General features: G+C 41.1%; 3 protein-coding genes across 30 annotated transcripts in view; 1 reads left to right on the top strand and 2 right to left on the bottom strand.

The window, feature by feature from the left end:
• The window catches only part of PIGL (phosphatidylinositol glycan anchor biosynthesis class L), an 81,977-nt gene extending 77,237 nt beyond the window's left edge, over positions 1–4,740 (bottom strand). For all 3 annotated transcript variants that reach the window (XM_043583236.1, XM_043583235.1, XM_043583234.1), the window contains exon 1: positions 4,174–4,740. In XM_043583236.1, coding sequence (XP_043439171.1) covers positions 4,174–4,408 — 235 coding nt within the window. In that variant the 5' untranslated portion in view covers positions 4,409–4,740. The remainder of the gene's footprint in view (positions 1–4,173) is intronic.
• A 192-nt stretch (positions 4,741–4,932) lies between these two features.
• LOC122486023 (translation initiation factor IF-2-like) lies at positions 4,933–6,819 on the bottom strand. Its single transcript, XM_043585503.1, has 2 exons — positions 6,763–6,819; positions 4,933–6,126 (listed from the first exon to the last, which is right to left on the bottom strand). The coding sequence occupies exons 1-2, from the start codon at positions 6,817–6,819 to the stop codon at positions 4,933–4,935; spliced, it is 1,251 nt and encodes a 416-aa protein (XP_043441438.1).
• Positions 5,511–27,831, top strand: part of NCOR1 (nuclear receptor corepressor 1) — a 156,959-nt gene continuing 134,638 nt past the window's right edge. For 17 of the 26 annotated variants that reach the window (XM_043583213.1, XM_043583207.1, XM_043583222.1 and 14 more), the window contains exons 1-2: positions 5,579–5,752; positions 27,538–27,715. In XM_043583213.1, the coding sequence (XP_043439148.1) occupies positions 27,608–27,715 (108 nt within the window). In that variant the 5' untranslated portion in view covers positions 5,579–5,752; positions 27,538–27,607. Of the gene's footprint in view, positions 5,753–27,537; positions 27,716–27,831 lie in introns of all 26 variants that reach the window. The other 9 variants (XM_043583202.1, XM_043583204.1, XM_043583205.1 and 6 more) reach the window with 6 other exon arrangements.

Below are 27,831 nucleotides of genomic sequence, written 5' to 3' on the forward strand. Positions count from 1 at the left end.
CCCCTGTAGCCTGAAAAAAATCTCGATCTAAAATTTTGGTTTATAGTGATCGAAGGTAGATAGTGCCCTTTGGTGCCTGACTGAAGCAAATATAAATCATCCAAATATTATCATAAATATGGTTCCAAGAAATATGTGCTCACAATGGAAAAAAAACCCCACAAAATACACTTGGAAACAAGTTACTCAGAGTAAGTTACTCAAAGAGCAAAATCAGACACACAGACTACAAACACTGGATTTATTAGAAGCAGATAGATGTATTTAATATGTTTAAAGAAATAAAGACAGCATCAAACTATGAGAATGTAACAAAACTGTAATATTTGCAACGAGAGCCTCTGGATATGAGAAACAGATTAAAGAACAGAATTACTAATCGTCTCAATACATATATAAGACTTATTATAAAACGATTTAACAGACATTAAAGAAGGCCAATGTAAATGAAAAGACAGACTATAAGATCATAGATGGGAAGGACTATATGGAAAATATGTTAGCTTTCCCTTTACTCATCAACAGAGTTGGTGAAATCCCAATAAAAATGCCACTTTTCCTTGAACACGACCAAACTTATTCTGAAATGTATTTGGAAGAAAAAAGGTCAGAAATAGCAAACATGCCCTAAAGAACAACAAATCAGAGGGCTCATCATACCAGATAATGGTGTATAAAAGCTACAGCCATACAGGGGCACCTGGCAGGCTCAGTTGGTGGAGCGTGTAACTCTTGATCTTGGGGTTGTGAGTTTGAGACCCAGGTTGGGTCTAGAGGTTACTTAAAAATCTTAATGTTTATTTATTTTTGAGACACACACACACACACACACACACACACACACACACACACACACAATCCGAGGCAGGCTCCAGGCTGTCAGCACAGAGCCCGACTTGGGGTTCAAACTCATGAACTGTGAGATCACGACCTGAGCTGAAGTCAGAGGCTTAAACAACTGAGCCACCCAGTCTCCCCTACCTAACCCTATTTTTAAAGACGAGCTTGAAAGAAAACCTCTTTGGAGAAGTTTCTTTAATCTAAAACCCTGAGATGAGAATTCATACTTTTCTCCATTTTGTGTCTATAGTTTTCTCTATCATGCCATTACAGCTTTTACTATGTTGTATCACAAGTTATTACTTTCCTGTTTTTCATGTTAAAATAAATTAGGAGTGTGGGTGATGTTGAATCTGTACATTTCTGAGTGAGTTTGGGATTTTAAAAGTAATTTAAAAAAGTAAAAGTAATTTAAAAATTACAAGAGAGAACAATGCGGAAATTACAAGAGAAAATTACAAGAGAGCCCGATGCGGGGCTCAAACCCACGAACCGCGAGATCATGACCTGAGCCAAAGTTGGACTGTTAACCGACTGAGCCATCCAGGTCCCCAAAGAGAGAACAATTTAAATGGCAAGTTCGATTCAGAGGAAACACTGAAAGACAAAGATTCTGTGTTTAATATGTACCAAGGGCATGCTTTATAATTTTTCTCTTGAAAAAATGTTAATTTCTGGCTCAACCTGCTGAAAAATAAGGAGAAATTTACTAAGGAAGCCACCGCCCCTATAATACTTGGAAAATAAAACCCAGGTTTCTCTCATAGATCTTGGAACAGATTTGTTATAATTTGACTCCCACAGTTGTAATATAAAACATAAATACCATTAAAAGCAATCAATGAGGCCATAACCTATATCTGTCTACAATTAATATCCTTAATAGGACAAGCTGAGAAAAAAAGTGCTTAGATCCATATTCTCAATAAATATGAAAAATGGGTTAATCTTATTGCCAACAAAAAGATTTTGAAGGGATAAAGTGTTATACCAAGGAGTAATATAAAAAAAATGCTAATCAGTGCTAGAGAGCATATTATGTTAAGGCAGATAATCTTACTACCTGTCAGTGAGAATATAAATTGGTATGTTTTGGGGATGCAAGTTGCATGCAAAGCCTTGAAATAGCCAAATTTAGAAATCAGTCCTATCGAAATAATACGAAATACATAAAGATGTTCACTGTTATCTGTAGTAGTGACAAACTGGGGAAGAAAAAAACATCTAAATATGCATACAATAAAGGGATGACTAAATTAAGGTTTACCTCTATGAAAACCATTTAAAAGGCTATTATCCTGAAACCTTTATTACACTATATGTTAAGTAACTAGAATTTATTTATTTTTTAAAATATTTTTTAAAATTCATTTTTGAGAGACAGAGAGAGACAGAACATGAGTGCGGGAGGGGCAGAGAGAGAGGGAGAGACAGAATTCTAAGCAGGCTCCAGGCTCCAAACTGTCAGCACAGAGCCCGAGGCAGGGCTCGAACCCAGGAACTGGGAGATCATGACCTGAGCCGAAGGCGGATTCTCAAACCACTGAGCCACCCAGGTGCCCCTAAAACTATTCTTTTTAGAGCAGTTTTAGGTTCACAGCAAAATTGAGGGGAAGGTATAGAGATTTTTATATATATCCCCAATTGAACCTACATTGACATGTCATAACCACTCAAAGTCCATGGTTTACACTAGGTTTCATTCACTCTTTAGGTATTATACACTCATTAGGTGTTGTACATCTTATGGGTTTATAATGACATGTATCCATTATTATAATAACATAAGAGTATTTTCACTGCCATAGAAAAATCCTCTGTCCTCCTCCTATTCATCCTTCTTTCCATCCCAACCCCTGGCAACCACTGATCTTTTTACTGTCTATATAGCTTTGTCTTTTCCAGAATGTCATATGGTTGGAATCATACGGTGTGTAGCCTTTTCAGATTCGTTTCTTTCACTTATTGATACGCATTTAAGGTTCCTCCCTGTTTTCTCATGACTTGCTAGTTCGTTTCTTTTTAGCGCTGAATAATATTCTATGGCCTGGATGTACCAACTTATTTATCTATTTACTAACTGAAGGAGGTTTTGGTTGCTTCTAAGTTTTGGCGATTGTGAGTAAAGCTGCTATAAACACCTGTGGGCAGGTTTTTGTGTGGACATGTTTTCAATTCCTTTGGGTAAATACCAAAGAGGGCGACTGCTAAATGGTTTGGTAAGAACATGCTTAGTTTTTATAAGAAACTGCCGAACGAACAGTCTTCCAAAGTGGCTGAAGCATTTTGCATTTCCACCATCAATGAATAAGAGTTCTTATTGTTCCACATCCTCACCAGCATTTGGTGGTGTCAGGGTGATGGATTCTGGCCATTCTAACAGCGTGCGGTGTTCACACATTTTTAATAAAAATTCGGTAAACGAGTGAAAAATAATGTTCAGTGAAAAACATAAAATTGTATAAAATGAGGTTTCTGTGAAAAAAAAAAATCTGTGTAGAAAAAACTGCAATGACACACAACCAAATGGGAAAAGCGGTCATGGGCATTTGTTAAAAAATTGCTTTATTGAGGTATAATTTTACATACGTAAAATTCACCCATTGTCTGTGTACAGTTCAATTACACTTATACAGTCGTGCAATTATCTCCATTATCCAGTATCATGGTCAGTTTTTGTTTTCTCAGTCCATCTTTTCTGTATGGTAAAGGAGGATTTACTCTTTGAAAGGCTTCTTCACTGGTAGTTGGTGGAGGTGAACTCTAAAATTGCCTATGAAATTATTTTCTAGTCTAATGCTCTGAGCATCTCTTCAGTTTGACATACGCATCTTTCTTAAACAAAATGGATTTTTAAAAGCAGCAGGAAGGGCCGTTTGCTCCCTTGAGTAGTACAACTTTAAGGGCTGAGCAGGCATGATACAGCTTAGCTTCTGTTTGGTGTCCCACAGTAGGAGCCAAGATTATTCTTGGTCCATTTAGCATATAAAAAGGTTCCCCAGAATAAGGAGTACCGTCGCAGTTCCCAGCGGAAATGTAGGTACTGAAAGGGAACGAAATGTGAGCAGCTTTCTTGGGCTCCTCAATTCTGCGGGCAGTGAAGTACGTTAAGCTGGGGACGTCCCCCAACCCACCTGGGAAGCTGGCCGCTACAGTCCACAGGCTGGGGCCACCCACCGATTCTCCGCGAAGTGCCCACAGTAGGCACCTTCGGTGTATTCACTTAGCTCCCTACATCAGAGAACCCTTCGGGGAAGAAGCCGACTGAAACAGGTTAGCAGCTGAACACCCTTCCTAGTCCCGGCTCCCAGCGCCCCGCCTACAGCCTCCTACCTGCAGAGAAGCAGAGCAAAGACAGCCGGTGCCTCAGGCGGGCCAAGCCTAGCACAGTGGGAGCAAAGAACATGGCTTCATCGTCCGGGTGCGCGATCACCAGGAGGGTCCTGCTTCCATCTCCCGGCAAGCCAGCCGGCCTCTGACCCTTCATGCGTTCCCAAGAGTCCCAAACCCAGAGGAAGCCCCATCCTAGGACCGCCGCTGCTAAGCACAGAAAAGCCACCGCTTCCATGCTCCGTAAGTGGTACCGCGCCTGCGCAGGAGGAAGACTGCTCAGACCCGAGCTCCGGCGGGAAAACTGCGCTTGCCGAAATTGCGTTCCGAGTTTAAGTCCGCGTTGCCGGCCAGAGGTTTTAGACGTTGGGTTCCTGCTGGGGTTTTACAAGGACGCCCCGCAACCCTTGTTTATCTAGTTCTCTCTACTTTGTGCAGCATCTACGACGCCTTTTTGCCTTCTCGATTTCAGAGACAAACCCCTTGCCGTCTAGTTTTCTACCCTTGTCCTTACAGTGCCTTGGGTTTAAAAAGAAACGTTTGAAAATACCTGCCCTCCCCGTCTTGAGTTCCCTCCTCTCTTCAATGCACCGTTTTGTAACTCAGTTCTTAAAACCCGCGAGTTTCTCATAATTATATGGTTAGCTCCTTATCCGGATGCACCGACTTTGTTTTTCCTTAATTTGGGGATGTGGGGTGGTGGCTCCTCTGAAGGAAAAGCACGCGGTTATGAGGAACCGTCCAGTCATTTCTGTAGAAGAGTCAGGCTGAGAGAGCGCACTTCGTAGTCGTGAGGGCCACAGGCTCTTCCGACGAGTGTGACTTCAGATTAAGGAACATCATGGACAGATCAGCATCGCCTGACCTATCAGGGAAGTCCCGTTGCGAATTACAGCCGCAGCCCTGGCAAGTGTCTTGGGGAGGTCGATGTGCACCCCTCTGGCTCCCAGCACTGGGGACCTGACTTCCCTTCCTGCAGCCCGGCGCCCGAGCAGGCGGCCGCCGTCTCGTCCGGCCGCGAAGGGGTCGCAGGGCCCGAGGCATGGCCATGGGTCCTTCCCTTTCCCACGCCTCGGGGGGCGGAAGGCCCCGAGCGCGCGGGGACCGGCCGGCCGGCGGGCCGGCCGGCGGCGGGCGCTCCCGGCCCGAGTGCGCGATGGCAGCGCGCTGGGTCCGGCCGGGCGGGGCGCCCGTCTCGGCTCGAGGGGACCGCCGCCGCCAGGCCGAGGGGAGACCTAAGGGGGACCTGGCGTGGGGCGACCCAGGAAGCTTGGCCGAGGTAGGAGCCGCGCTCGGCCAGCGGAGGGAGTCGGTCTCCCAGCCCTCCGGAAGGAGGAGGAGCCGGCGCCGGAGCCGCCTTAGCCGCGGCCGCCCGAGCCGGGCGCGGGGGGGGGGGAGGGAGAGGGGTTGAGTCAAGATGGCGGCCAAGGTGGCGAAGCAGCAGCGGCGGCGGCGGCGGCGGCTGGAGTGAGCTCCCGGCTCGCCGCGCCGAGCGAGGTCCCGGGGTAGGGACGCGCGCCGGGGCCGCGTCCTGCTCCGCAGGCCCGGGGGCGCGCCGGCTACCACGCTCCGCCAGCTCCCGGTGAGTAGGCCCCGGCGCCCGCAGCCCCGGCCTCCGGGCCCCCCGCTCGCTCCGGGGCTTCCGAGGGCTCTCCGGGCGCCGGCCGCAGGAACGGCTTCGCGGCCAGGCGAGGGGCGTTGCGGGCCGGGTGGGTCGGGAGCCGCCGCGGACGCCCGGCCTCTTCCCCTCGGCCGCCCGGGGCGAGTCGGGCGCGGCGCGGAGCTGGGGCTGGGCGAGTGGAAGAGGCTTATGGAGTTTGGAGGAAGAATGGGCTGCGGCCGGCCGGGTGTCCTGTGGGGAGGGGGCGTGCGGAGTCCTGCGGGCCGACTGAGGGAGACCGGGAGGGCCTGGGGACCCCAGGTGGGGCCGGCACAGGTGGCGGGCCTGGGCTCACTCTGAGGCGGAGTTGGTGGCCGTCTTGGGAGTGTGGAAGGGCTTAGGGAGGGTGACAGCGATGGACAAGTGCGTGAAGAGCAAACTAGTTCACCTTCTAACCAAACCACTTCGGGGTGTAATGGCGAAGGGTGGGTAGTGGTGGAGACGGCAAAGATCTGAACCCTGTACCTTCTGCCTTTTATTATTGGTGTCTTACTATGTGAAGTCGGTGAATTCTGTTTTTCGAGGAGGAGGGATTTGAGAAACTAATTGAGAAACCGGTCTTAAATGGAGAGGAGACTGGATTCTTCGATTTAACCGGATTAGGTGTAGTGCATGAAAGGTGCGGGTGGGAATGAGTGTTATTTATGAAAAGTGTTTGCCCAGGAAGGGTCAGTTGTCTTTTCCTGGTGTCGCATGGCAGTTAACCTTGGACAGCAGTGGTATAGGTAATTCTAATCTTTGGGATTAGTATATTCAGCTGCATCAGATTTGCTTCCCTAATTGTATCCTAATTATGTTGAAATTTACATTCCTTGTGTGCATCCTGGTGAGGCAATGATGGGAGGCCGAACACTGAGCCCAGAGCAACAGGCCCGGGATTTTAAAACGCCAACAAATACTCATTCACTCCTTCAACATATCTTGATCAATACCTGCTGCTGATAGGTCAAATGTGATTGTCCCTTCGATAGCTGGAGAGCTGATGTCATTATTTGATTTTTGATAGTTAAAAAAAATTGTCTTAATGTACCCTTTCATAAAGATATTTATTGGATAAACCAGGTGGCCCTGGCTCAGGAGCAGATAGAACAATTTTAGAGTCTTATTTAGAAATGGGTAAAAATTACCGAAGGAATAAACACAAGTTGTTGGAGAAAGAAATACTGTTTGTATTTGCTCATTCTGTTAAGTCCTGATGGAAGTTTATTTATTCATTTTAATATTTATAGTGCACAGTTGCCTTGCTTTTAAGCACACCTGTCAATGTAAATCAAGGTTAACACACGTATATATAAATAATATGCACATACTCGCATACATACATAGGATGGGATTGCTTGCAATTCCAAAATACTCTTTCCTTTTACAAAAGGCTTACCATATGTTGAACTACTCCCCCAGAGAAAAGACAATACAGAGAGTCCTGATTCTAACTTTTACTAACTGTGTGACATTTTGGAACTTGATCGACCTTTCTGTGCTTCAGTTTCCTCATCTGTGATGGTAGGGAAACATCCACTCTCCTAGGATTGGCTGCCGTGAGCCTAAGAAAGTTAATAGTTATGAAATTGCTTTAAACGGGTTGAAAGGGTTATGTTTCCCTGAGGTAGTGACAACTTCCTTTGCACTCTTGAAATGCTTATCTGCAAATCTCTCATGGCATTCACACTTTTCTGCTTTGTATTTAGGTATTTAGGTACCAGTCTTATCTCCTCTTGAAGTTAGGATAGGCCCTTCTCAGATTTTATCTTTACATTCAAGCCACCATGAACGACAGTAATTTTCTGTGTAGGATATTGACACTGCAAATGTCTGCTGAATGGATAAACATTGTATTCTAATTAGAAAAACATGTTCACATTACAACTTAGCTGAATAGGCCTGTTATCTCCCGTGACATATCTGTATAGCTGTGATTCCCTTCATGGCCTCTGAGGAAGACGTATTTTTAAGTGAATACCTGGTTGGATGAAATCACAGAGTAAAACTTAAGTATTTGGTGTACCCACATAATTTTTTAAAACAAAATACTTGAAATTAACTTCTGTTTCCTTGAATTTAACTGAGTAAAAGTTGGTTCCAAAGCCAGGCAAATGTAGTCAAGTTTTTTTAAGCCTTTTTTATTTTTTATTTACTTGTGTTTATTTGGGAAGTGGTGAGGTTTTCTTGCCATTGCTGCCATAGGAAGCAAAGGCTTTTGAATAGGCCAGGGATTGGTGTAGGTAAATGTCAGGCTGTTCATCAGTGTGTGTGTATGGGTGTGTGTTTGTGTGGGTGTGTTTTGTTACTCAGTTTTAATTGTACTTTGTGATCTGTCTTTTTTTTTTTTTTCAACGTTTTTTTTTTTTTAATTTTTTAATTTTTTAATTTTTGGGACAGAGAGAGACAGAGCATGAACGGGGAAGGGGCAGAGAGAGAGAGAGATACAGAATCGGAAACAGGCTCCAGGCTCTGAGCCATCAGCCCAGAGCCTGACGCGGGGCTCGAACTCACGAACCGCGAGATCGTGACCTGGCTGAAGTCGGACGCTTAACCGACTGCGCCACCCAGGCGCCCCAATGATCTGTCTTAATTGCAATTTCAGATTCTTATTGATGCCTGGGAATAATAGAGGTCTAGTGTTATTTCGTTACTTCTGTCTTTTCTGACTTCAGATGTTGCATTTTCCCAGAATACGTGCAAAGAAGTAGTAAAGCTTGACTGGAACTTATTCTGTCTGGACTTATTTGCTGATTAGAGATCCATATATAGTTCATTCACTTGTTCAAGTGGTGTGAAGTGCCTTTTATGTTCAGGGTACATTACTAAATGCTGTAAAGGTACAAAACTGAGCAGATCAATTACGTGCACAAATAACTCAGTCTCTAGATTGCCTGATATTTTATCCTTTTCAGGTTTGAGGATGCAAGAAGTACATTTAGACTGGTAGTCAAAACATTTTGTGTATTTCTTTTTCTGTCAGGACCTAGGAGTATTGAAAAGCTATGAAAAGCTTCTGTCATGTAGCAATAATGGTATAAGGGCATCTGTTTTTTATTTGGTATTCTTGTGGTGGTGGTTTTCCTTGAACATTTTTACTGTTCTTCTGCCATTTTTTTTCTACCCCAGAAGCTTGTGTGGTCAAAATATTATGTGGATAGTCTTAAGCTACAACATACTTTTGTTTGTTTGTTTGTTTGTTCTCTTTGCATTTGAAAGTCAGATCATACAAAGCCACGTGAGTGTTCCTACGGAATTCTTCAGTTTGATTCCTCCATGTGTGCTACTGTTGTGTTACTTTTTACTTAAAAGTGATCTCGGGGCACTTGGGTGGCTCAGTCGGTTAAGCGTGGTCATGTTCAGTTCAGCTCAGGTCATGATCTCAGAGTTTGTGAGTTCGAGTCTCATGTTGGGCTCTGTGCAGACAGCTCAGAGCCTGGAGTCTGTTTCGAATTCTGTGTCTCCCTCTCTCTCTTTCTGCCCCTCCCCCTGCTTGCACTCTGTCACTCTCTCTCAAAAATAAACGTTAAAAAAATTAAAAAAAAAAAGTGATCCCCCCAAAAATCTAAATTGGTTAAAATAAAATGCTAACAATTTATAGAATTGTAGGAGATAGAGCCATAGGTTATCTAGTTTTACCTCTTTTACTCATGTATGAACTGAGGGCCACAGAGGTGAAGTGATTTGCCTGCATTGTTGTAGCTGGGCAGTGGTAGAATCCAGTCCCCTGGCATCCAGTGTGTAGGGCTCATTCCTTTACACCGTCTTGTCCATGGGATGATTCAGTGTGATGATTGACACTTGGTTAAGACAAAAACCAGGGTGGATGGGAAATGAGAGATTGTTTATTCACCTTAGGTCTTGAATTTAAGCTATTTCTTAACTTTCAACTTCTTCAATGAAAATACAGGTTGAAAAAAATTAGTAGTGATCTACATCAGTAATAAGATCACCGGGAAATATTTAGTTTGCTTAATTTTGAATCTGCTGTGATGGAATATCTTCCTAAACAAAAATGTCCTTGAGGTTATCTGGACCTAGTGATATTTCATGGAACTTAAGTATTATAGTAGTAGAAATTTTATTATGTCAATGATTCAGTACTTCTGAGACCCAAACAGGTTAAATTATTTTATAAATTAGCTATTGCTTGCTTCACTTTCAAACTTTTGGATGTTTTCCTTTTTCTTTTTTTTTTTTTTTTTTTAATTCTTTTAATGTTTATTTTTGAGAGACACAGAGAGAGAGAGAGAGAGAGAGAGCGAGCGAGCGAGCAGGGGAGGGGCAGAGAGAGAGAGAGAGGGAGACACAGAATCTGAAGCAGGCTCCAGGCTCTGAGCTGTTAGCACAGTGCCCGATGCAGGGCTCAGACCCACAAACCATGAGATCATGACCTGAGCCGAAGTCGGCCACTTAACTGACTGAGCCACCCAGGTGCCCCTGGACTTTTTCTTTTTAAAGTATAAGGAGAGTGCCTGGGTGGGCTCAGTCTGTTAAGCATCTGACTTTGGCTCAGATCATGATCTGGCAATTCACTAGTTCAAGACACAGATGCTGACATCTCCGAGCCTGGAGCCTGCTTCGGATTCTGTGTCTTTCTGTGTGTGTGTGTGTGTGTGTGTCTGCCTCTTCTTCGTTCGACCCCTTTCTCTCTCTCTCTCAAAAATGAATGAACATTAAATTTTTTTTTTTAAGTATAAGGGACAGTTGTTAAATAAAAGCTTAGATAAATAGCATGAACATAAACTGTATTTTTTTTTTTAAGATTTATTTTATTTTTACAGAGAGCACCAGTGGGGTGGGGTCGGGGGGGGGGAGAATCCCAAGCAGGCTCCATACTGAGCATGGAGCTCAACATGGGGTTTGATGCCACAACCCTGGGATCATGACCTGAGTTGAAGTCAAGAGTTGGACGCTCAACTGGCTGAGCCACCCAGGTGCTCCTGAACTGTATCCTTAATGCTGTTGCAAAGTGCACATGAAGTATTAGTTTTCCGTAGGTACTTATGCCATAAAACTTATTTTAGAGGAGGAAGCATATTCTTTTTCAACTGATATCCTCCCATGAATACTGAAGCATGCCATATTTATTCCATTTGGGCTGTTAGATAATATGCCTATTTTGCCAACGTGCCTTACTCTTCTGAAATCTACCACATCTAAACTCTGCCTATTTTTTGAGCGTTTAATCACATGTTACTTCAGCCAGGAAGTCTCCCTCCTACTCCCTCTTCTTCAAAGATGTGTATTTTTCATTCTGGAAGTTCTTAATGCTTTGCTTATGCCTCTGTTATAATATCATAGTTACTTATGTACATGTCCATTTAATCCCTGCTATACCATAAACTCATTGGGAGCATGTCTGTATCTCATGTCTGCCCCTACTCCTGGAATAACACTGCACCCAGGAAGTGTGTAATTGAAATCTGTCGAATGCATAAAAAACCTAGCTGCTAGAGTTCCTTGGTAGGGTTGTTGAAGAAGCTGATTGATACACATGTGGGAACTTGATGAATAGTTTACGTAAATTTAAAAACAGGTAGAAGTTGGGGTGGCTGGGTGGCACAGTCGGTTAAGCATCCGACTTCGGCTCAGGTCACGATCTCGCGGTCCGTGAGTTCGAGCCCCGCGTTGGGCTCTGTGCTGACAGCTCAGAGCCTGGAGCCTGTTTCAGATTCTGGGTCTCCCTCTCTCTGACCCTCCCCTGTTCATGCTGTCTCTCCCTGTCTCAAAAATAAATAAAACGTTAAAAAAATTTTTTTAAAAACAGGTAGAAGTTTACCAGTGTCAGTGAGAAAAAATGTCTGTAATCCATGAATTATCAAAGCATTTCTTTAAAAAAATATATTTTTGTTGGTTTACTGGGATTTTGGGGAGAAAGAGAAAGTAAAGATGGGATTGGTTCATCTGACTATTTGTATTTCCACATAATGTTAGAATAAGAATATGTTAATTTATATATGCAGGGAATTTTGGAATGGTTCCCTGGTAGGAAAAAAATTGAATTAGGAATAGGGGTTAGTTTGTTTTTAGGATTATAGAATATCTTTGACGGGTTCCCTTTGAAAGAATAGTACTGATTAGCTGTATATCAAAAATTAAATCTTTAAGTAGACTAGTCAAGGGCAAAGGAGGAGGAAAGCTGAGATGACCAAATAATTTTGATCCCCCCACCCAGTGTCTACTTGAGGAATAAAACTTGGGCTGGGTTTTCTGTTTTTGTTTGTTTGGTTATATTTGAATAAACTGATGTCAAACCAGAGTAAGTTGATGTTACACTTTTCTTGGAAAATTTCACTCTTTGTTTGGTTTTGAGGGTCATCTTTCTGATTACAGTTTCCTTCTCCCCCCCATACTTCTGTTTAACTGACTCTTTTCTTGACCTTTTAGTTGTCATACACAGTTCAGAATCAGAGCAATCTGTTTTAGACAGTTCATTTCCCTTGGCAATAGCATATAGATTTGTATAGATTGTATAATTTGAAATGTTTGTTTTAAATTGTAATCATCATGTCTTTGAACTCCTGTTCAAAGATGTTTAACTTTGTATTACTTTTGATTAAGTTCTTTTAATTCAGTTTTGAATTACAATAACTTTTATGTATTTGGAAGGAAACCAAAACTTGTGCTTTCTAGGAGTTACAGCCTAAAATATACACAGTGTAATATACCAGATGTAGGGAGTATATAGTCCATTAACTCTATGTGTGTGGGTGTGTATGTGTTGGGGGGGGATGTGGGGGGGGGAGAGGAGGATGGAACTGAACAGAGCAGGAGGGAAAGGGTGGAAGAAGTTGCTGTATATTCACATAAAACCATTTCAGTGAGTGCAGGAGGATGTGTTATTTTAGAATATTTGTCTTTCATCTATTATAAGCAGTACATTATTTTACAGAAGTGTAATGTAGAAGTATATAGAGAAATTGAAAGTACCACTTCCTAGATAAAAATCTTCTAAGTGTTGCATATTCTTTCGATTTTTTTTTTGTGTGTGTGTGTGCAGTTTCCTGTACGATTATGAGATCGTAACATATCGTTCTTTTATATACTTCTGTTGCATGTTGGTATATTTAGAGATACTTCTGTCATTAACGGCTACATAGTATTTCACTTATGAAAAATACCATGATTTCTTTACTCAATTTATAGCTAGTTGTGTTTTCTACCGCCCAGAAAAACAAAGCTGAGGTGAATTATTTGTGTATATTTGTTTTGTATACTTGTGCAAGCAGCTTTGTAGGATAGATTCCAAAAGTGGAATTGCTGTTAAATGAATAGTGTAGATTTGGGAGGATATTGACACGAGTGTATGAGTTTGTCCCAAGCCCTGGCCAGTACTGGATGTTACAAATTAAAACATTTTGATCATTTAAGAAGGGGCGGGGCGGGGGGGGGGAGTGATTCTAATAGGTTTTTTATGAATTGCTACTGAGGTTGGACATTTTTTAATCAGGGGAGTTGTATTTCTTTTATAAACTGTCTGCTTTTGGTTATTTTTTGATGGAGTTATTGGTCTTTTTTAGATCGATTTGAAGAGCTCTTTGTATATTAAGGGGTTCACTTTCTGTAAACATAAGTGTGCTCTACTGCCCCCCAGCTTTTCTTTTGTGTTATTATGTAGTCCAGTATATCCAACCCTGCTCTCTGCTGGCTGTGTGACCTTGGGCACATTACCTAACTTCTCTAAGCCTTAGTTTCCTTATTTTTAGAATGTAGATAATATAAATAACATTTGCTGGCACACAGTAAGTAAATAGTAATGTTAGGTGTCTTCATTATTAGTCTATATATGGCTTCTGGGTTTCATGCTCTGCTTAGAAAGATCTTACTCTAAAATTTAAGATATTCACCCATCTATTAAACTAAAAAATTAAATGAGGGATATTATTGTATAGCATGCTACTGCTTGTTTTAAAGAGGAAAAATTGGGATGCCTGGCTGGCTCAGTTGGAAAAGCATGTGACTCTTGATGTCAGGGTTGTGAGTTTGGTCCCCACGTTGGGTGTAGAGATTACTTAAATAAATAAACTTAAAAAAAAAAAAGAATGTATACATATTTGCTTATATATTATAGGATATTTCTCAAATGAAACCCAAGAAACTGGTAACGTTGGCTGTTATAAGAACCAAGTGACTGAGGCACATGACTGAGAAGACTTCAAACTATATATATATATACACACACACAGACACACACACACACACACACACACACACATACATATATTTAATGTTTTTATTTATTTTTGAGACAGAGAGAGAGAGAGCATGAGCAGGGGAGGGGCAGAGAGAGAGGGAGAAACAGAATCTGAAGCAGGCTCCAGCCTCTGAACTGTCAGCACAGAGCCTGACATGGGGCTCAAATTCATGGACTGTGAGATCATGACCTGAGCTGAAGTTGGAGGCTTGCTTAACCAACTGAGCCACCCAGGAACCCCAATACCTTTTTATATTTTTAAGACCAAGAAGTCCCCAGATTTTAATAGTTAAATGTTTTTAAAAAAATTTCCTATTAACTTCTAATTTTTTGATCCATCTGGAATTTATTTCTGGTATAGGAAGTGAGGTAGAGATCTATATTTTGGGGGGCATATGTGTGCATGTTTTCTCCCCCAGATAGCCCGTTGTGTCAGCACCGTTTAGTGAATAATTCATCCTTTGTCCCACTGATTATATTTGCAGCTTTTGTCATTTACTAAACATGTTTGGAACTGTTTCCAATTTATTACATTCTGGATCTCTTGTTGTACATACCATATCCTTTAAATTATTGTTTTGTGATTTTAATACCGACAGGATTAGTCACCTGTTCATCGCTCTGGTTTTTTCAGACTTTGACAATTCTGGCAATTGTGTCTTCCCAGATGAACTTTAGATTATTCCGTGAAGTTCAAAAAGACATCTTGCTGAGATTTTTATGGGGAATACTGAATATTGATCAGGAATATTGAATTTGTAGGTTAATTTTGGAAGCTTGACTTTATGTACTTCCTCTCCTTTTGTTCAAATAGACTTTTTTATGTTCTTCAGTAGGTTTTCAAACTTTGCAAATAAGTTCTCTCCGTTTTTTATTTCTTTTGTTAAAAAATATGGTAGGAGAAAATATGATAGGGAATCAGAGAGTTTATATTCTAGTGGAGGGAGACAGACTATAATGAAGTAAAACAGATCCATTTCAAATTGTGATTAATCTATAAACGCAAAGGCTTCCGTGGTTGAGAGTAACTGATGGGAAGCCACCTTATAAGGTGGTTGGGCATGGCCTGAGAAGATGACATTTGAACTGAAACCGTAAGTTTGATGAGGAGTCAGCCCCCTGAATGAGCCGGGAAGAGCATTCCAGGCCGAGAGTAAAGAAGGACAAAGGCCTGAGGCAAGGAAGGTCTTGGCTCGGGATGAAGGCATTGGAAGGAAGCTCATGTTGCTGGGGCCTACTGAGCCATCGGGAGAGGAAGCAGGCCAGATCAGGTGGGGCCTTGTGGGCCATAGTGAGTAGTTGGGATTTTATTTGAAGTGCACGGTAGCCCCTGGGGAGTCTTAAGCAGAAGAGTGACGTGTTCTGCTTTATGGTTGAAAAAGATCATATGGCCTTTTGAGTACAGAAAAGTATTGAAGTGGGAAGTCCAGTTAGGAGTTTCTTGTAGCATGACATGATGGGGGGTAGGGTAGTGGAGATGGAGAAGGCTGAGAGGCTTGGGGGGCGGTGTGTGGAAGGAAGAATAGGACTTGCTGTTTTGCTGTTGGAATGGGTGTTGTTGAGAGCCACGCATCGTTGTCAGGTGCTGGGGAGGCCATGTGAGCAAAACCGAGATGGTCCCTGCCCCTCACATGTGTCTGGTGGCTTTGTTTTGTGTCTAGCATTCAATAATTATTTTTAATGTTTATTTATTTACTTTTGAGAGAGAGAGAGAGAGAGAATGTAGAGGCTTGAACTCAGGAACAGTGAGATCATCATGACCTGACCCGAAACCAGGAGTCAGACACTCAACCGACTGAGCCACCCAGGTTCCCTTAACATTCAGTAAATTTTAAGTCAGTTGCTTTTTTTCTACTTTATTTTGGTGTATGCTCTAGAAATAGAGTGTGTTCATTAGCTTTATTTTACTTTGCTCCATAACCTTTCGTAGTCTCTGTTAGTGGGTCAAAGGGGAGGCAGCACAACATGATCTTTGAGAGATCTGTCTCTGAGTTCAAAAAAAAATTACGTTGAGAGTTACTTAGGCTCTCGAAAGCCTTAGTGAGGGATAATAATGGAACTAGTGTCTTAGGTGACTTGTCGGCCAAGCTCTTAGTATGCTGCCTAGGATGTAACAAAGGCTCGATAAATGGTAACTTTAAAAATTATTCTCCTTAGGTATAATATTCTCCTATCTATTAATTTTGGTCAAGCATCTAAGCTTAACATTTTTCTAACCTTGGATTACTGCTCTTTTGCGAAGAGAGAATTGGCAAAGAGTTGTCCATTTTGGCTTTGAGATCATTCATTCTTACAGCTGAAGGAATGAATATTGCTCAATTCAGAGAATTAGTTCAGTAGAGTGCAACTGTACCACAAAGTTCTCATTGGTGTTGTTTCTACTACTGCTGTCTTGGGAAACTCCTCCTTTCTCACTCTAGGGTGAAAGCAACATTTTTTGTTTTCTAAGTTCAAGAATTACTTTTTGAATGCCTGTATTCTTAGATTAATCAAATAGTTGTGTCCTTATTAATGTGTTTCTTTCAATATCGTACTTGATTGGGGGTGGGATAGTTTAACCTGAAAGGCCATTTTTCTTTAGCTCCCATTCATCTGCCTTCTAAGTGAGATGTCATAATGTCAAAAGAGGCTACAAGTAAAATAAATACTCTGTTAATGGCATTCCCCCATAGTAGCTCCTTTGTTGTTGTTTTAAAGGGAAGAATGCTTTAGTTTATTTTACAGGAGAACTTTTAGTCCAGTTCAACACCTCTCTGATCTCATACAAATTACAGAATCCACTTAGATGATTCCTAGTCTCTTCTGGAGACCGGCCTCTTAGATGGACTCAGGAGGTCTGCTTTCTTGAAGTCAAGGCCAGTCTCATGAGTCTTAGGTGGCTGGGATAATCCAGGCAGGTGGTCCTTAGCCTCTCCTTGCTTAAAATACTTTTGGATTTGGACTAGAGCTGGGCTGCTTTATGAGAATTAGTGTGACCTGATTTGTCTCAGTTTAATAACTAATATTTTGTCATGTGCAGTGTCCCAGAAGCCATTCTCCTGTCCCATACTTCTGTACCAAAAGGTTTTATTCTTTGATCACTTAAAATAAAATTGAATAGTGTATTTCTTCTTCTGCCTTGGTGAAATGTGGGCTTCCCCTCTGTTGTGGCCCTCAGTGGATTCATTCCTGCTTATCTGAAGAGGTATTTGCGGTCCTGCCACAGCGAAGTATATTTTTAGCTATTTTTTCCAAGATAGCTTAGGCCACCTTGAAAACTTATCCAAGTACATTTTGGTTATGCAAAGATTGTAGGCCGAAAGCCAGGAGTTCCTAGTGAGAGGGGATTGGATTTTTATTTTATTTTATTTTTTTGAGGATTGTGTTTGACATTTTGTTGTTGTAGCGGAAGGTTTCCTGTTGGGTAAATTGATGTGTCTTTTTTACTTTAATATGGGAAGATTCAAAAAGGGATTTAAATAGACCAGTTTCATTTTACTACATTTCCTTGCCTGTTTACAAAATACAGGAGGCTAGTTTGGGGTTTATTCATAAAATTCAGATGGAATATGCTCTTCTCACTTATAACAATGGCATCTAGTTTTAGTATATTCTCATCCTAAAATACGGCTATGTATGTTTATGATATGAGGGGGTTGCACATAAAACCTTGACTGTGTTTCTGAAGCATTTCACAGAATTTTTACGGTGTGTGGAAGGAAGAAGAACAGGATTTGCTGTTTTGCTGTCAAGTGTCAAAAATGTAACTAACCCTGAGTTAATGAGGTTTGGTGCTAAAGACTGAATGTAAAATTTGAAACTGCCACCTAAGGTCTTTTCCCCTTCAGCCTTAACTTTAAACTGAATTCTTTTAGTATATGTGCTGCCGAAGCGAGCACATAAACTGAATTCTTTTAAAAGAGGCATCTTGGTGAGCCCCGCCTGGTGTGGGGGTGGGGGGCAGACTGAAAAGATAGCTTCGGCGGGGGGGGGGTGGGGTGGGGGGGGTGGGTCCCATTGTCACTGAATTGGAGTGTTTCTCCTGTGTATATTTTTTACATTTGGCTTCCAGTTAAGATGGTTGAGGAAAGAGTCTGGTTAAAAAACAAAAAGTTCTAGGGGCGGACGGGTGGCTCAGTTGGTTGAGCGTCCGGCTTCCGCTCAGGTCCTGATCTCGTGGTCTGTGAGTTCAAGGTCCATGTGCGGCTCTGTGCCAATGGCTCAGAGCCTGGAGCCTGCTTTGGATTCTGTGTCTCCCTCTTTCTCTGCTCCTCCCCCGCTCGTGCCCTCTCTCTCCAAAAATAAATATTAAAAAAAATTAAAAAAACTAAAAGGTCTGAACTATTGCTGAGTGTCTCATGAGTAAGTTTGGAGGAAGGAAGTCATAGTGGTCTCCACGCTGCCTCTCTTGTGACCAAGGGTGGGGCCTGCTTTGACCCATAAATTTGTATGCCTGTGAGGGCTACTCTCTGATTTTGCTGAGATTTTGTTGCCACTTGCGTTGGGCTGATAGTACCTGACTTTATTTTACTTTTGAGATATTCAAGTTAAACTTCCCTAAAGTCACATATCAAAACTAGGATATCGTGAAGGATTACTGACAAGGGAAACACGGACAAATCATATTTGAGTGACATTGAATACGGGTGAACTCAGGGAGTCCTCATCGCTGAAAATTAACAAAACCAAAAATACAAACACCAACACCACCCTACTACATGGACGTCTCACCATGTGGACCACTGTTGGAAAAAAATTGGATGACTTTGAGCTAAGATCTTGCCTTTTGCCTCTCCATTCCATTTATGGCTTTATTTGCTTAAAATGTCTGAGTTGGGAGGAGAGCTCAGAAACCAATCATGTAAGCATTTCTTAGGGGCGCAGATGAGAATTACCTGGAGAACATCTATAAAATATTTGTGAATGCTCATATCGTGGAATAGTCCACAGCAATAGGAAGAATGAAGAAGCTCTTTATGGACTCATGAGAATGATATATTGAGGAAGATGTATTAATAAAAGCAACATATAGAACAGTATGTATCTACTGTGCTACCATTTATGTATGGGGGGAATTGTGTGTGTGTGTGTGTGTGTGTGTGTAGGATATTTCTTTTATTTCTAAGTAGGCTCCGTGCCCGACATGGGGCTTGAACGCACTGAGATCAAGAGTTGCGCACACTACCAACTGAGCCAGCCAGGCACCTCTGTGTATGTAGAATATTTCTAAAGGATACTTCAGAACCTAGTAACTTCGGTTGCCTTCTGGAAGGACAGCTGGGTAGGAATTGGGGGACCAAGGTGAGGAGATTTTTCTCTTTGTATTCTGTGGTACTTTTTTTTTTTTTTTAAAGTTTTTCTTTTAACATTTATTTATTTTTGAGACAGAGAGCATGAACAGGGGAGGGTCAGAGAAAGAGGGAGACACAGAATCGGAAACAGGCTCCAGGCTCTGAGCTGTCAGCACAGAGCCCGACACGGGGCTCGAACCCACGGACCGCAAGATCATGACCTGAGCTGAAGTCGGACACGTAACCGACTGAGCCACCCAGGCGCCCCTGTATTCTGTGGTACTTTTAAAAGGTCTGAAATCATACATACAACACCTATTTTGAAAAACAAAATAAAACAAATACCACCACCACCAGGAACCTCCTGTGTCGGTTTTTCCCCTTCCACCTGGAACACTGTGCAGGTGTATAGGAGGGGAATGTTGACCAAGTGGTTTTTTGTTGTTTTTTTTTTAAATATAGTTTTACTGTCAAGTTAGCTAATACACAGAGTATATAGTGTGCTCTTGGCTTCTGGAGTAGATTCCCGTGATTCGTCACTTACATAAAACACCCAGTGATATTCCCAATAAGTACCCTCCTCAATGCTTGTCACCCATTTTCCCCTCCCCCCCGCCCCCACTCCCCCACCGACCCTCAGTTTGTTCTCTATATTTAAGACTCTATTATGGTTTCATTCCCTCTCAGTTTGTAACTATTTTTTTTTTTTCCCTTTCCTTCCCCCGTGGTCTTCTGTTAAGTTTCTCAAATTCCACATATGAGTGAGAACATATGATATGTCTTTGTCTGACTTGTCACTTAGCATAATACCCTCCAGTTCCATCCACGTTGTTGCAAATGGCAAGATTTCATTTTTTTTATTGCTGAGTAGTATTCCATTGTATATATATAACGTATATACACGTATGTATATGTATTATTATTTATTTGTTTTTTTACCATTCATCAGTTGGTGGACATTTGGGCACTTTCCATACTTTGGCTTTTGTTGATAGCGCTGCTATAAACATTGGGGTACATGTGCCCCTAAGAATCAGCACTCCTGTATCCTTTGGATAAGTTCCTAGTTGTGCTATTGCTAGGTGTTTTCCAGAGTGGCTGCACCAGTTTGCATTGCCACCAGCAGTGCAAGAGGGTTCCCGTTTCTCCACATCCTCACCAAAATCTGTTGTTTTCTGAGGTGTTAATTTTAGCCACTCTGATCCATGTGAGGTGGTATCTCAGTGTGGTTTTGATTTGTATTTCCCTGATGATGAACATCTTGAGCATCTTTTCACGTGTCTGTTAGCCATCTGGATGTCTTCTTTGGAAAAGTGTCTATTCATGTCTTCTGCTTCTTCACTGGATTATTTCTTTTTTGGGTGTTGAGTTTGGTAAGTTCTTTATAGATTTTGGATACTAACCTTTGATATGTCATTTACAAATATCTTCTCCCATTCCATTGGTTGACTTTTAGCTTTGTTGATTGTGACCAGGTGGTTTTAATATGCGGCCGATTGCATTGCTGCAGTAAACATCTTTTTGTATGTAAGTACAATATGTGAGTTTCTTTAGAGTATGTGCTGAAATTGCTGGGTTGTAATAAGGATGGCATTTCAGATCAGTGTGGAAGGACAGACATGTTCACAAAGGTTTTTGTGGTGGGGCGCCTGGGTGGCTCAGTTGGTTAGGTGTTCAACTTTGGCTCAGGTCATGATCTCACAGTTTGTGAGTTCGAGTCCCGTGTTGGGCTCTGTGCTGACAGCCTGGAGCCTGCTTCTGATTCTATGTGTTTCTCTCTCTTTGCCCCTCCCCTGCTCACGCTCTATCTGTCTGTCTCTCTCCCAAAAATAAATAAACATTAAAAAAATAAAAAAAAAAAAAGAAAGGTTTTTGTTGGGATGATTAACTATCAATTGGTAAAGAAAATATAGCTAGATTCCTACCTTAGCATTTTTTAGAAAAAAAATTTAGATGATTAAGGAGCTAAATATGTGTGTGTGTGTGTGTGTGTATATATATATATATATATACACGCATATATATATGTATTTATATATATCTATAAAACCTTGGGTATAAGAGGCAAATGTACAGAATATTTTTTTTAATTTGGGATAGAGAAGGCCTTCAGAAATATGAAACAAGTTATGAATTCTGGAAGAAAACATTTGTCACATAAAGGTAGAAAAAGGATTAATATTCAGAATACAGAGGGAGGTATCTCCGTTTCCCCCTGCCCCTTCTCCGGCCTCTACCCCTGCCATCCTCTCTTATTCTCCTTGGGCCTCCTTGCTTTGCCTTAAGACTTGGGTGGTTCCTCTCCAAGGGCTGCTCTTGTCCCTTCAAGGCTAGCTAGCTCTTTCTTCTCATCTTTCAAGCTTTGGCTCAAAAGTCGTCTTAGAATATAATTTGTTACCCAAACTGGGACAGTTTTGAGAAGGAAATGGAGCATAATTAATAACTGCACTAGGACAATAGCTGTAAATTGGGTCTGTTTCAGGAAATCAGGGCATAGGGTCATCTTACTGAGATTGGCTTTCTGTGATCACCCCATCAGAAATGCCAGAAATGTCTCCCTTATCCCTTCTCTCCCATCCTGTTTTTTTTGTTTGTTGTTTTGTTTTTGTTTTAAAGTTTGTTTCGTGTGTGTGTGTGAGAGTGCGCAGGAGCAGGGGAGGGGCAGAGAGAGGAGAGGGTGAATCTCAGCCAAGCTCTATGCTCAGCATGGAGCCCAACGTGCGGCATCAAACTCATGGCTCAAACTTAACTGCCTGAGCCACCCAAGCACCCTTCTCTCATCCTGTTTTATTAATAGCACTTTATCATATTATCTTTTGATTATCTGTCTATTTCTGTATCACTTCACAGTAAGATGGCATATCTTGGTCACCATTCTATGCCAGTGTTCAGAGCTGTGTTGGTACATAGTGTATTGCTCAATAGATATTTGTTGAACATGTGACATTCCTGCTTTTGGTCTTAAAATCTTACGAAGATATGACAGGCACACTTGAAAAACTGGATACAAGTGTTATACACAAATCATACTTTTATGAAACAGAATGTTCTCATATGTGGTCTTCTTGTGGCATACTCTAAATAAAAATTGCTAGTAACTAAATTTTTTAAAGAATATTTTCCAAGCTAACGTATTGGATATTTAAGACAATTCCTTGAGAAGCATTCTCAGGCATTCATCTTTGGGTATCTCTGTACTGAATAATCAAATGGATTCCTAGAAGTGGAATTGCTGTGGTAGAAGATACATGTATTTTCTTTTTTTTAGGTTTATTTATTTATTAAATAATAAATAATAACTCATACAAGCAAGTGGGGAAGAGCGGGGGGCGGGGAGAGAGAGATGCCCAGCCTGATGCAGGGCTTCAGCTCCTGAACTGTGAAATCATGACCTGAACCAAAGTCAAGAGCCAGACACGTAACTGACTGAGCCACTCAGGTGCCCTGAGGATATGTGTGTTTTCAAGGCTTATCATGTATATTTCCTTCTTTCTTCTTTAGAGAGCAATTTGTACCCATTTTACAGAACACACCAGTAGTGTCTAAAAGAGTGCTTTCTTCTTCTTCAGACTTGTACCAATAGGAGGTGTTATTTGTAATATTTTGCCAACTTCTTTGGAAAGAATGATTTTATTTTTGTGATTATGGATGAAGTTGACTTCATTAATTTTTTCCTTTGTTAATCCCCTATCTCTGTCATGTCTTACATTTCCATTGTGATCATTTTTTTCTTATTGATTTGTAAGAAATATATATATTTGTTCTATCAAAATTTTGCTGTTTTATTGTTTCTAGTTTGTAGTTTGTTTTAAGGTGTCTTTACTGTACAGAAAAATAAAAAAAATATATTTTATAAGGCCAAGATACCCGTCTTCTTGTTTGTGCTTTTGGGGTTGTGCTAAGGATGTCCTTCTCTGTCTTTATATATGTATTTCTTTCAGGCTTTTTGAAAGTACTGTAAATGTTACCTGATTTTTAAAGGGCCATAGATTGTAGATCACTATAATATTAGTGTCCTTAACTTTTTTTCTTTATCCTAAGAGTTGATGAACAAATTAAAATGAAAATAAGCAAATAGTAATTTCTGTGATGTGAAGTCTCCAGGGGAAAATTTAGGCAGAAACTGAAGACTTACTGGCTGCAGTAACTCTCTAATACTGTATCTCATTAAAAAGATGTCTTTGTGTATGTTATTTACCTCGAAGATTAAAGAAAAAGTGCTGCTAATTAGATCATATAATGCCATTGATTGTAGGATGCATATTGAGTTTAAAGTTGTTGTTTTTTTTTTATGTTTATTTTTGAGAGAGAGTACAAACAGGGGAGGGGCAAAGAGAGAGGGAGACAGAGAATCCCAAGCAGGCTCTGCCCTGAAAGTGGGTCTTGAATTCACAAACTGTAAGATCATGACTTGAGCTGAAATCAAGAGTTAGATGCTTAATTGACTGAGCCACACAGGTGCCCTGACTTTAGAGTTCTTAAGATGTGGACACATGTGGTAATTAGAATCTGTGAAATGTGGCATGTTAATTTGGACTGCTATAGTATCATTTTTCTTTTATTAAAAAAACATTTTTAAAAGTTGTTTTTTTTTTTTTTAAATCTCTCTACCCAATGTGGGGCTCGAACTCGTGACCTGGAGATCAAGAGTTGCATACTCTTCTGACTGAGCCAGCCAGGCGTCCCTGCACAATAATTTTTAAAAAAAATTATTTATTTATTTTGAGAGAGCAAGTGAACAGGGGAGGGGCAGAGAGAGAGAGGGAGAGAGAGAATCCCAAGCAGGCCCTGCACTGCCAGCGCAGAGCCTGATGCGGGGCTCGATCCCATGAACCATGAGGTCATGACCTGAGCCAAAATCAGGAGTTCGATGTTTAACCGACTGAGCCGCCCACGTGCCCCTCCCCCCGCACAATCATTTTTAAATTTCGTGGTTGCTTTGTGTAGTTTTGTTTTTGGCTTGGTAATTTTTTCAAAACAACTTTGTTAAGATAAAAACTTGTGTACCGTGCAATTCATCCATTTAAAGTACACGATTCAGTGGTTTTTGGTGTATTTAGAGATATGATACAGCCAATTTTAGGACATTTTTATCACCTCAAAAAGAAACTCCCAATACGGTCGTATATTATTCAGCCTTAAAAATGTAGTTAATTTTGATACATGCTACCACATGGATAAACCTTGGAGACATTGTGCTAAGTGAAATTGTCCAGTCATGGAAGGACAGATGCTGTTTGATTCCACTGACATGAGGTTCCTAGAGTAGTGGAAGTCCTGGAGACAGAAACTAGAAGTGTGGTTGCCAGGGACTGAGGGGAGGAGAAACGGGGAGTTGGTGTTTAACGGATGTAGAGTTTCAGTTGGGGAAGATGAAACAGTTCTGGAGACGGGTGGCGGTGAGAGTTGTACAACAGTGTGAATGTACATGATGCTATGCAATCATACGCTTAAAAATGGCTAAAATGGTACATTTTATGTATATTCTCCTGCAGTGAAAACAAAAGAAATCCCATGCGCTTTGCCCATCACTTGCTATCCCTCTGTCCCCATCCTACCATCCCTAAGCAGCCATTAATCTACCTTCTGTCATATAGATTTGCCTGTTCTGGACTCCAGTCTGAAAGGAATCACACAAAGTGTGGACTTTTATGATTGGCTTCTTTTACTTAGCACGATGTTTTCAGGGTTGGTCCAAATTAGAGTGTGGAACAGTAATTGATTCTTTTCTTGGTGGATTAATGTTCCCTGGTATGGATATACCTGATTTTATTCGTCCATTCATCATTTGATGGATGGACATGACATTTGGGTTTTTTCCAAAGTTTGTATAGTTATTTTGGGACTTAACTTGAGCTCTGGCAATTCTAAGCAATAAAAACCTACTCCCATCTATATTAAGTAAAGGAGGCCTTATGTAAGACCATGTAGGTAGTTTAAGGGCAAAGGAAAGATGTACAATACTTTCTTATGGGGACTGACCCTGGAGCAAAGAAAGAGTCAGGAGCCAAGGCTCCTGTGTCTCCAGGGCCTGCAAGGTCTCTTGGCTCTCTTGTCTCTGCAAATCTACTCTAGTCTTTGTCGAGACTGGCCTTCTCTGCTCCCTCCCTGACTTCTCTGGCACATGCTTTGGCTCACCTTGACTCCTACTCTGGCCACTTTGCAACTCAGTTCCCTGCAGCTGACATTCTCAATTCCACATTCTTGGAGAGGGATCTAATTGGTACATCCCTTGTCCAATAGAGGAGTTCACTTGATATAAACATAGTGTCAAAATCTCACATTAACCAGGTTCAGAGTCTCTAGAACCAATGTATGCATGGATCTGGCTGGCCACTCCACGTCACTAATGCTAGTCAATCTAAAGATGATTTAATTCTCTAGGTGAGTGGTCGTCAAACTTTTTGATCTCAAGACTCCTTTATACTCTTAAAGTTAACTTAGGACTCCAAATAGCTTTTGCTTCTGTGGGTTATATATGTTGATATTTACCATATTAGATATTAAAATGGCCATTTTAAAGATACTACTAGTTCATGTAAAAATACTATAAACTCACCATATGCTAAGATAAATAACATTGAATTTTTTTTTTTTTTACATTTATTTATTTTTGAGAGACAGACAGAGCGTGAACAGGGAGGGGCAGAGAGAGAGGGAGACACAGAATCTGAAGCAGGTTCCAGGCTCTGAGCTTTCAGCAGAGAGCCCATGTGGGGCTTGAACCCATGAACCGTGAGATCATGACCTGAGCTGAAGTCGGAGGCTTAACCAACTGAGCCACCCAGGCGCCCCTAGATAAATAACATTTTTATGATAAGTAACTGTTTTCTGGAATAAAAACAAAATTTGATAAGAAGAGTGGCATTGTTTTGCATTTTTGCAAACCTCTGATATCTGGCTTAAAAAGATAGTTTTATTCTCATATCTGCTTTCTGCATTAAGTCTTGCAATATTTTGATTGAAGTTTATAAAGAAAAGCTAATCTCATGCAGTATTTGGGAAGAGAGGGGATTTTAATAGCCTTTTTATTTTATTTTTTTTAATGCTGAGTTTTGAGAGAGGAGAGAGAGAGAGAGAGAGAGAGAGAGAGAGAGAGAGAGCAAGAGAGTGCACAAGTGCACAAGCAGGGGAGAGGCAGAGAGAGGGGGACAGAGGATCCAAGCAAGCCCACGCTGATAGCAGCATGCTCCATGTGGGGTTCAAACTCACGATCTGTGAGACCATGACCTGAGAAATCAAGAGTCAGACTCTTAACCAACTGAGCCACCCAGGCACCCCTTAATAGCCTTTTTAGATAATTGTAGATATTCTTTGATACCATACCCAAACCAGATAAGTGACAGTTTTTTTTTAAAGGTTCATTGCTGTGTAGAATCTGAAGCCACATCAATGAACTTTTCATATTCTATCACGTTAAACATTTATTGGGTTGTCTTGTACTTTATTTGTAGTAAAATGTCTTGCACTTTAAATAAATATTGCACTCATGAATAATTGAGTCACATTCTATATTGGTCATTTGGAAAATATTGATTCGTTGAGTTATATAGACATTTCAAATGTTGACCTATTTTATTATGTAATATCTCAAAAGCTCACACTTGTTAGTATCACCACCAGTCTTGCCAGAAAAGTCTTTAAATGTGGGGAAGCCGTCAAGCTCACGGAAGCAAGTACAAGTTTTTCCAAAATCCCAATTTTCGTAAATGCTGGCAGTTGTTTTCCTGGAAGTGATAAGTTCACTGTGTTCTCCTTGAATACTTTCTCATCCTCACTGTTGTCTTAGGCTGTTTTGCGGGCGGAATTATTTAATAAAGACAATATTTCCTCTGCACCAGTGCTTACCTTGGAAATAGTCTTGAATCTTTTTAACAATTGACTTTTCACAACTCCAACATTTAAAACCATAGGTTTTTGTTTCTGTAATATATAACATTTGATTCTCATTTATCAAAAAAAAAAAAAGGACATGTAATGAGCATTTGCAATGTGCCAAGTTCCATGCTGAGATTTTATATACATCGTATTACTTTATATAGCTACTGATATTATTGTGATATATTAATGCTTTTTTAAGTGTACAGGAAAAGACCCACTGTTTTTCAAACCTGAATAATTTCTAGTATATTAAGTAAATACAAGAGAGAAAGCTTTTACTGGTAATTGTGGTTTTATTTATATAGCTATAGTTATAATTTATTAGAAGTACACCTGGTGCTTTAGTTCTTATCAATTCTATTTTTTCCCATCCTGTTTAGGTGGTTTCCTAGAAACATGATTGTTTGTTGGACTTGATCTCACAGCCTGGTGAGGACTTCTTTACTGATAATGTCAAGTTCAGGTTATCCTCCCAACCAAGGAGCATTCAGCACAGAACAAAGTCGTTATCCTTCTCATTCTGTTCAGTACACGTTTCCCAGCACGCGTCACCAGCAGGTAAGGATCAACTACTATGTACTTGCCTAAGTAGCGCGGGCCACGCGGGTGGGTGGGTGGGTGTGTGTGTGTGTGTGTGTGTGCGCGCGCGCGCGTGCCTGCTGGCGCTTTCTTTC

The sequence above is a fragment of the Prionailurus bengalensis genome, chromosome E1 (assembly GCF_016509475.1).
Source record: "Prionailurus bengalensis isolate Pbe53 chromosome E1, Fcat_Pben_1.1_paternal_pri, whole genome shotgun sequence".
In the NCBI taxonomy this organism is placed as follows: domain Eukaryota; kingdom Metazoa; phylum Chordata; class Mammalia; order Carnivora; family Felidae; genus Prionailurus; species Prionailurus bengalensis.

Bases quoted from the DNA above. Each gene is read 5' to 3' on its own strand.
- LOC122486023 (XM_043585503.1), bottom strand. From the start codon at position 6,819: ATGACATCAGCTCTCCAGCTATCGAAGGGACAATCACATTTGACCTAT. The intron at 6,127-6,762 runs GTATTGATCAAG...ACTCCGCCTCAG, and splicing joins ATTTGACCTATCAGCAGCAG to AGTGAGCCCAGGCCCGCCAC.